Source organism: Haplochromis burtoni, unplaced genomic scaffold (genome assembly GCF_018398535.1).
Source record: "Haplochromis burtoni strain Fernald_Lab_line unplaced genomic scaffold, NCSU_Asbu1 Contig_35, whole genome shotgun sequence".
NCBI lineage: Eukaryota > Metazoa > Chordata > Actinopteri > Cichliformes > Cichlidae > Haplochromis > Haplochromis burtoni.
The window spans coordinates 228,374-238,570 of record NW_024582396.1 but is presented as its reverse complement, the minus strand read 5'-3'; the positions used below and the strand labels follow the sequence as shown (position 1 = coordinate 238,570).

Here is a 10,197-nt window from a genome sequence, read left to right as displayed (position 1 = left end):
ATATATATCTGAGTTAAGATAGATGGTATAATTGCATTAACACAGATGTTGTTACAGCTGAGTTTAGCCAGATGTTGGTACAGCTGAGTTAAGACAGGCACTGGTACAATTGAGTTAAGATGGATGATATAATTGCATTAACACAGATGCTGGTATAATGAAGTTAAGACAGATGTTGCTAGAGTTTGTTATATGTTGGCCACCTGATACAGTGGAGTTAAAATAGATGTTGGTACAGCCAGTTCAGGCAGATGTTGGCACAGCTAAGTCAAGACAGGTTCTGACAGATGCTGATACAGCTGAGCTGAGACAGATGTTGGTTGAGTTAAGACAGATGCTGATACAGCTGAGTTACGACAGATGTTGGTGTAATTGAATTTAGGCAGATGTTTTTACTTTTGGGTTTAGGCAGATGTTGGGTATAACTGTACTAAAACAGATGTTTTTGTAGAGAAGAAGAGAGGAAGATGCATGCTGACGGGATTAGATTTGCGTACATAACCTGTGTGACGCTCGTTTGCATTAACAGCATCATAACTGATTAGTGTAATGACGTAGCCGCAGTTTGTTCTGCAGGTATAAAGAGAAACCTGAAAGGTCTGGTCATTAATAAGCACATTTTAAAGCGGGTCCTGAATGTATGCATGGACAGGTTGCTCATTTTATACTCAGTTAACAACATACACTAAATCCCAGCAGGATGGCGTTCCTTTTGGGCACCCATATTTGCGTGTCTGTGTATGTTTTTGCAGATCCAATTAAAACCCTTCGTAGTGGGTGGTGACTTCAGAGTTCAGAACTCTTTTAACACTTGATTCCCTCACAGAGAGAGAAATAAAAAGAAAACACCATATTATCACAGCAGGCGGCATGTGACAAAAACACATCTACACACACACAGACACACACTGAAGAGATGAAAAGGAAGTAGTGAAGAGGGGGCTGGTTGAGGGTAATTATACATGCAACCAGACAACAGTAAGGAAGAAGAGAGGATGAGCTGCTCTTGTTTGAGCTGAAGATGCTGACAAATCTACATGGATGTATGAACAAACAAGGCAAACACACACACGCACACGCACAAATTATAATTTAATGGGTGACAGATGAGTCACAGAGGCCTTCCTTCCTGTTTAATCATCACCCCACTGAATGACATGAACATAAACTCACCTGTTCAGCCAAGAGTTGCTGCTGCTGTCTCTGCTCTCTTAAGAGATGCTGTTTCTGCTGCTCCATCATGTGCATCTGCGCCCTCTTCTCCTGCTCCATCACCATCATCTGCTTCATCACGTCCTGCCGGTAGACCGGAGGCGGACCTGATCCCTGGTTGGGGCCCACCCCAGAGGCAACGCCGCCAGCGGGGTGAGGAGGTGGTATGGCGCCAGGTGGTCGTGACATCCCCACCACACCTTGCTCCTAGAAAGAAGAAGGCAGCAGGTCAGGTGGGCTATCGCTAATAAGACATCACAGCACACTTGCACAGCTGTCATTTAAATATGACGCTAGCAGCCAGATGGCTTAGCCTAGGATAAAGCATGGACTGTATATAAGAGGTGAAGGTAGCCACTATGATGTCATCAGTTGGCTCCTCCCTAAAGCAGGCCCTTCTCTGTCACCCTTCTTGAGTTTAATAATGACAACAATTAACAAAATACAATGAATTTAATGAGGTCACAGAGTAAAGTGGGTAGTCAAAGGACTTGACCCCTGCTGACCATTAGAAAGAATGCAGGTTGATGATGGTTCTGCATCATAAACCTTCTCATATCCAAAAGCTATGGCAACTTTTTATATACAGTCTATAGAATAAAGACAGGAAACAGTAGGCTGTAGCTCCACCTTCTGTGTGAAAAGCTAAAAAAAAAATCAGCCAACTAGCATCTATAAATGGCCTGTATTTATATAGCGCTTTACTAGTCCCTAAGGACCCCAAAGCGCTTTACACATCCAGTCATCCACACATTCACACACTGGCGATGGCAGCTACATTGTAGCCACAGCCACCCTGGGGCGCACTGACAGAGGTGAGGCTGCTGAACACTGGCGCCACCGGGCCCTCTGACCACCACCACCAGTAGGCAACGGGTGAAGTGTCTTGCCCAAGAACACAACGACCGAGACTGTCCAAGCCGGGGCTCGAACCGGCAACCTTCCGATTAAAAGGCAAACTCCCAACTCTTGAGCCACGATCGCCCCCTAAAGCTCTATAAAGCTACAGCTGCAATAATATTATTCCTAACCAGGTTGTATGTATGTTGTCTATTTGTCTGTCAGTATATCAGGAGAAATTACACGAAACTCGATGACGGGAAGGCAAAGAAAGAACTTCCACGAGGTCACCAGTGAATCACTACATGCTGTATAGCTAGGTAGCATTTAGCCACATGGTAAACAAACTCTTACAGTTTTTCTGTTAAGAATTTCTCTTTAGCAATGCCAAGTGAGTCAAAAGAATACACGCGAAGGTGTAATTGTAAACCATACAGGTCAAAACTCTCAGCGCTAACACTCTCTTTGCAAGAAAGCAAAGTATATGTATTTTCCAAGATGTTTAAATATTCCACTGAAGCCATTTTTAATCATGTATGCTCGGTTAAAGGCGTAAAACCAAACAAAAAGGAGCTTCTCGGCATCTAACAAAACCATTTCAGACTCTGAAAATCTCCTCTCCACCGAGTCATTGTTATCGCTCTTTATCACAAGTGAATGCCACACAATAAGATCAGATACATAAGGAAGGCATATTTTATACACTATCAGAGATGGAGGCATTTAGACTGCCGGCTTTGCATGGTCCTTTTTTGCCATAACGCTGCAGTCGAGCCTTGTGATGTATTTTAACTCACAAAGACACAGTCCAGCTGTCTGTGAATGACAGTGAAAAACAAGATAAAGACAAGACTGCCTCAAGATTCAGCACGCTGGGCCACCCTGAGTCCTCCCAACGGGGGCACCGGCTTGTCCTCGCTGTGCTGCATACATTATCTCCTCATTAGCATATAAAGAGCACTTCCTCCTCCACTCAGGCGTATGCTAATCTCTAATAGGATGAAATGGCCTGCTCTGGCCAATGGGAGTGGAGTGTTTATGGATCTATTAAAGGTTAGACAGCTGAACGAGAGTGGACATTGTTTAGGCCTGCCAGCAATAGAAAGGGGGAGGACTGAGAGGAGAGGAAAGAATGATTCAGGCCAGTAAAGAGTGTTTGCTCGCATAAAAATGCACCAGCACACAGGAACAAAGAGTGTACAACAAATCACATTTAACTGCAGGGCAAGAATGAAACAGCGAACGCGGGATTACAGCACCAAATCACAACGCTGGCTCGCGTCAGTAACACACCAGTATACTCAATATGTTTTGAAAGAGCCAAAGCCTCATAATCCGCATTGAGGCTCGGCTCTTCTTAGAAAGGAGTTACGTGTAGATAAACCTCATATATTAGAGCACAAAAAGCCCTGTGGAGCAAACAGAATCGGCTGCTTAGGACTGGCTCACCAGACAGCCAGACCAGACTGATCGATGTTCAGAGCTACGTGTCTCATCTTTGGATGGCATGTTTGTGCCCGGATGGCAGCGCAGCAGTTAGACGATGCATGAGAGTGGGGAAGGACGGCGAGCTGTAGTGTTGGGAAATGACCAGCGGGTGGCAGTGGTGATCTTTAAGCACAGGCGTGTGTGTGCGGGTCTCACTGGCCTCCTCTCAGCAGATGGCTCAATCATGACGGCTCTGATCTACGATCTCTCCCTCTCTCACTCTACCACTTTTCTTTCCTTCTCTCTAAACACCCCCCGCCCCATCAAAGTCCTCTTTTCTCGACTCTTTCTTTGGTTCCATCTCTTCTCTGAAGAGAAGGGGCCCTGAGTCATGTCCACACAACTGCAAAGGAGTGAAAAAACGGAAGAAAGACGGGTTAGAGAGGAAAGAGGAGAGGAAAAAGTCTTAAAGATTTTCCTGGAGGTGGTGAAAAAGCAGCACAGTGGCATCTTCCTAAAGAAAGCACAGCTCCGACACATCTTCTAGTTAAATAAAGACAAACGGAGAAGACAGACACGATAATGGAAACACAGTAAATGAATTAGAATTAGTACTATTTCAGCGCTGTTAATACTTCACTGGAGCGTCGCTAATATACAAAGAATTAAATCTCACGCCAATAAAGCTCATTAAATCAAAAGCAGGTATCCTCTTCAGAATGAAAAGGCAAATTAAATTAATTGGAGGGAAGAGAAAAGAGCATGTGTGTGGAGAGAAACGAGGCATGAGAGCAGAAGGACAACCACAGGAGGAGGATTTGAGCGTAGATCTTGTTTGGGGAGAAAAATCGAGAGGATGCGATGGAGGTGATGAGCCAAAAGAGGAGGAGGAGTAAAAGGTGGGCTGGAGGGGAGGAGAGGAGAGCAGGTACCCTGGCAACAGTTGCTGCAGCGTGGAGCAGATGGCGCTCGGAGGAGCGGTTATGGCCGCCGCGCCTGGTCACCCTCCGCAACAACCGGGCAGACCCGAACAAACAGCAGACAGTACACACGGGTACAAACGAGTCTCCCGTGCAGCATTAATGTGTTCAACCAATCTTCCACTCTCTTCGTCCTCTCGTGTGAGCGTTGTTAATAATGTAAGAAAGAGCACGCTCTGTGTCTGTTTTCTCTGTCAGCCCCGTCGATCCAACTCTCTCTCCCCCAGACGCTTCGTTTTGGCACCTCGGACCGGCTCGAGTCAGCCCCAAACTCTGAGCTGTTCAGCAGAAATGGGTCAGTGGATAAAGTGACTTGAAGCTTAGCTGCTAACAAATAAGAGCTCAGTCAGAGGCTGAAGTTTGTAACTGAAACAGTTCCTGTAAGTCGGACAGTTAGTGGCAGAAAAACTGAGGCGGAAAGGAGAAGAAACCAAGAGAGAGTTGAATGTATTCTGGAGCATGTGTGTGTTTGTTTGTGTGTATGTAACTGTGTGTGTTGGAGACTGTCAGCTTTATTGGGTTAGCAGGCATGGAGAGCCTAGGTGATTACATTACACATGAAGTGAGCGGAAATATGTGTGTGTGCGTGTGTGTGTGTGTGTGCGTGTATAAGAGAGACTGAAATATGCGTCTGCTGCATTAACTGTATTTGTGTTTATGTGAATGCATTGGTATGCAGGGACTGGCACCCAGTTTGTTCGGGTCTGATTGAGTCACTGCAGTCTGGTGCTCTATTTCAGGGTCATGATTTTCTGTGCACAGAGTGAGTACACCATATATCAGTGGCATCTGTTCACATTGGTTTAGTCACTTCATTGTTTATTTATCTCTTTACTTATAAGAGATAATAATGCATTAATTAGTTTAGGTAAATACACTTTGGGCTACTTCATTCGGTAAAGCTGTACTGGATCGGACCCCTATTTAGCTTCAGAACTGCCTTAACTGTTTGAGACTTCGATTCAACAAGTTGCCAGAAATATTCCTCAGAGATTTTGGTCTCTGTTGCTGTAGATTTGTCTTCCGTGCATCCATGATGCAAACCTCCCGTTCCACGACATCCCATAGGTGCTCTATTGGATTGAGATCTGGTAACTGTGGAGGGCATCGAGTAAAATTTAGTTCGATTCAATTCAGTTTTATTTATATAGCGCCAATTCATAAACAGCAGTCCCTTATTGACCTTACAATAACAGAGAGAAAAACCCAACAATCAGATGATTCCCTATTGAACAAGCACTTGGCGATAGTGTGGAGGAAAAACTCCCTTTTGAAAGGAAGAAAGCTTCGGGAGAACCAGGCTCAGGGGGGCGGCCATCTTTCCCAACTGGTTGTGTGTGAGACGAGGTAGACAGAACAATGAGTGTTCAAGAAAGCTGTTTGAGATGTTCTGAACTTTGTGACATGGCCTGTTTTTTCCCCGCTGGAAGCAGCCATCAGAAGATGGGTCAGCAAAATCACCCAGAGAGACCTTGGCTGTTTAAATGATGATCACTTGGTACTAATGAGCCCAATCTTCTACTGTCCAAATCTTTTAGCCAAAGTTTCCTGTTATTGGCACCTGGTGTAGTGTTCTGCTGCCGTAGCCCATCTCCTTCAAGGTTTGATGGATGCTCTCTTGCATACCTTTGTTGTAAAGAGTGGAGTTACTGTTGTCTTTCTATCAAAAAGTCTGACCTCGGACATCAACAAGTCATTTTCACCCAGAGAACTGCAGCTGATTGTTTTTTTTCTTAGTTTTACCATTCTCTATTAACCCTAATGATAGATATGCAGGAAAATCCCAGTAGATCAGCAGTCTGAAGTACTCAGACCAGTCCGTCTGGCACCAACAACCATGCATGTCACTTAAATCACCTTTTCACCCCCAACTTTTCATCTTGTCCATGTCTAATTCACTCAGTTGCTGCCATGTGACCTGATGATTACAGTAAAATAAAAAAAGTTGATTTTTTTTATTTTTATTTTCTATTACCATTAGTTACTTGACCCTTAACAAAAAGTCAGCACTGTGTGTAACACATTACGGTAATCACATTACATTTTTCTATATGGCAGTAATGTAAGATATTTCTGCCCTAAACTCAATAATCTGATGCAATTATGGCTCCTCAGTCACCTACAAGACAAGTAGATACAAAACCCCTCCAAACATGCAATTTTCTTTCCTCGTGCTGCAATCATCCGACTTCAGTTTGTGTGCAGGTTGGAGGGAAATGGCGTCACAGTCAACAGTTTTTAAGGAATTTAGATATGAACAGTAGCTTAACTGTAATTGCACGAAAGGGAAAGAACACAATAGCAAACTGTATCCTGTCTAAAGATCACTGCTGCTAACACAAAACCAACTCTTTGTGAGCATCTGCATAAAAGCTGATAAAGAACTCAAAATGACTTTAACGCTGAGCGCATGCAGACTCCAGCCAAGCAGCCAGAGCCTGCAGGGTCTACCTTACAATATAAAGCGCCTTGAGGCGACTGTTGTTGTGATTTGGCGCTATTTAAATAAACTTGAATTGAATCATCTCCAAAAGGTAACAAAACAGGTAACCTCTTGGGCTTTTGATTTGATTTTTTTACCGACTTTGCGTGTCATCATTAGGACTGGGATTTGCATTGGTGTGCTAACATGTTTGTATTGTTCACTGGTATGATAATGTGACAGCGTATTTCAGGCCATGTTACAGAAGCAGTAGTGAAAAATTACCTTCTTGACAGAGTACTTAAGTAATGTTAAGCATGATATTTTCTAAAAGTAATCGATGTGTACTGCATTATTTTGAGCAACGACCCCCCACATTGGGGAAAATTGGACACTGTGACAGCAGAAGCTGAAGGAAGGCAGGCAAAGCTTTCGATTTATCAGCTGATCAACCCTCCAACCCTCGAACCCTGGCCTGTGGTCATGAAATGTGAGATATGCCCGCAAAAATAAGGTTGGGCATACAAGCAGCTAAAATGGGTTTTCTCCACAGGGTGGCTGGGCTCAGCCCTAGGCCTTGATCATACTCTGTTACGGACACGGATGGCTGGAGATCCAATGGCTAAGTAGTTATTCCTGTTATATTTCTTTAAAGTCCACTGCCTGGGGCGCATGCCTAGTCGGTGCATTGTAATATAAATTCTCTACAGATGAGTTTGCGCAATCATTGAAACAGGCAAGCAGGTGGACATCCACATGGACCCTCATGTTCACTGTTCATGAAATTTACCCCACTTGGACCCGAGTGGACGTGAAAAGTATAACTGAGGCTTTAGTGATAAGGTGAAATGCTCTGAGAGCTGGAAGGGCTCAGGATAGAGTTTCCTTCCTGGGAGACAGGTGAGGTGGTTCAGGCATTTGATCAGAGTGTTGCCTGGATGGGTCTCTGTGGAGTTTCTGGGTACATACAACTTGGAGGGGAAGGGAAGACCCAGAACCTGCGGGACAGATTATATATTTCATCTGGCCTGGAACACTTTGCAGTTCTTCCTGGGGATCCCAAAGTGTTGCTGTGAAAAAGGACATCTGGAATACCCTGTTTGCCTTGCTACAACCATGACCTGACTTTGGATAAGTAGAAGATAAGGGATCCATCCATTTTCTATCTCTTATCTAGGTTCAGCTCACAGGAGGGCAGGAGTCTAAGCAGAGAAGCTCAGACTTTCCTCACCCTTCCGGGGGGGATACCAAGGTGTTCCCAAGCTAACCGAGAGATCTGTTCCACTCAGTGAGCACTGGTCTGCCCCAGGGACTCCTCCCGATAGGACATGAGCGAAGCGCCTAGCCTAGGAGACGGTCCATCCTAGACAAAAATGGACTCCCCCTAAATGCGCCGCAGTGGCTTGGTCCACTTCCTGTAATTCTCTAAACCCTTTATTTAGCTAAAGTAAGCTAAGCTAAACAACTACTTCTACCATTGAGTAGAATAAAACACATTGACAGTTGTAACAATTCTGCATTTTCTCAGCTTCATTACTGAAACATCTGCTGCCATACTGTTAAGCGGCAGCCATGCCTCCGAATGCAGGAAGTTTGCTCATGAGCTAACAGGACTAGCCCCCCCTCAATTCTACACCATTTAGAAAATACTGGAAATACCCCTGTTGGCATGAACATCCACTCTCCAGCTGAGATGAAAATCCCATCTGCGACCACACAGCAGTGAGATTAAAGGCTGCACTTGCTACACTGAAATAACACACACACCTAAACACATGCACCCACACTGGAAAAGCAAAGAAAAAGGGACAGATTACTACAGCACTACTACAAGTTTATGCAAAAGAAACACACACACACTCACACACAACCTATAAGAGCATCGGCGCCTGGCAGCCGAGCGCTGGGTGTCTGCGTGCTCTCCAGAGTGGCTCACATCTGTCACCCGCTTGTGTAAGAGGAGGAGGGGGAGGGTGTGAAGAGGAGAGAGGAGATGCAAAGCGAGGGTTGGGTGGATAAGGAGATGCTTCATTAGTCTGTTACAGAGGCTACAGCTGCAATCAGACTGAGACAGTGAGCAGGAAATGTATCGGATTTTTTCCCCAAGTCTCTATTCAGATGAGCAGAAGATCTGCAGCAGGTGAAGGTTTATGGGCAAATCCAAGCCGTGTCCCTGGTTACCGTAGCCAGCTGAAGGTCACAGAAGGCGCCTTCGCAGCCAGGGCTCATCCATGCCTGAATGTCCTTGGGATTCATGCTGGCTGACCTTAAACTGTGACCCCCTCCCGTGACGCATGAGAGGTGTGGCAAAATATGCAAATCAAAAGCACTGCATCGTGAAGAATGAGGTGGCAATGTGACTGCCAAATGTGCCTGTTTGCTGGAGTGGAGTTTGTTATTTTCAAAGGTTTCAGCCTGAATGAATGGAGATGTAGACAGCAGCTACAGACGCATGAGGGATTATATTTCAAAAGCTGTGAAATGGATGGCAGAAGACACCGTATGCTCACATACAGGCTATAGCACACAATTTCCTTTGTGTTGTCAACCCCCAAATTCCCACAATATGCGAAAACATGGGGACAGAATTTTCCTTTAATTTGAAAGCCAGAGTTTGTTTTTGAGGATAAAAGCAATAATTACGTTATTTAGTCTATAATCCACTGTTTTCATTTTCCCACTCTTTGTCTTAAACTTGACTGTCATTTGGCTTTTTATTACCCATCATCAATTTCCATTCATCAGTACTAAAACATTGTTACTTTTTATGTAATTCAAACATAATTAAGAGTAATTAACTCTAATTAAGTGCAATTAAGTCGAATGAATCCAATGCCGAGTGAGGAAAGCCACATATGAGACTAATAAACAACAGAAAAAGATAAAGATGGAAACAGAATTGGACAGAGGATGCTTACTGCATATAAAACTGGACATAGAAACCATGACATGACCCGATAGTTTCTGGACCCTGCATGTTGAAAACTCCCTGTTTTTAATAACTGCAGTGTTTATTTTTTTTTTGGAGCCAGAAGTCACCATATTTGGACAACAGGTGGGAATGCTAAGCTGCTGTATCAGCTAATGCTCGGTATACAAGAATTTCTGCTAATTAGCGCTAAGCAGTAAACTATTAAAATACTAGAATCGAATTCAACTAAAAGAAAAACCTCTTGGAAGGGCTGTACCGTACCACAGGCCAAACTATTTCTCAGGAACCCATTAAAAATGCTCCAAAAGGCACTGACAGCACAACCAAGGCAGAAAGCTCTGGTTCCAGCTGATTCTCAAAGCTGCTGTGGCTTGTTCAGAGAA

At 44.3% G+C, this 10,197-nt stretch overlaps 1 protein-coding gene across 1 annotated transcript in view; it reads right to left on the bottom strand.

The window, feature by feature from the left end:
* Positions 1 to 10,197, bottom strand: part of maml3 (mastermind-like transcriptional coactivator 3) — a 130,811-nt gene that overhangs the window by 8,198 nt on the left and 112,416 nt on the right. Inside the window, exon 4 of the mRNA XM_005919144.3 lies at positions 1,174 to 1,419. Within this exon, the coding sequence (XP_005919206.2) occupies positions 1,174 to 1,419 (246 nt within the window). The remainder of the gene's footprint in view (positions 1 to 1,173; positions 1,420 to 10,197) is intronic.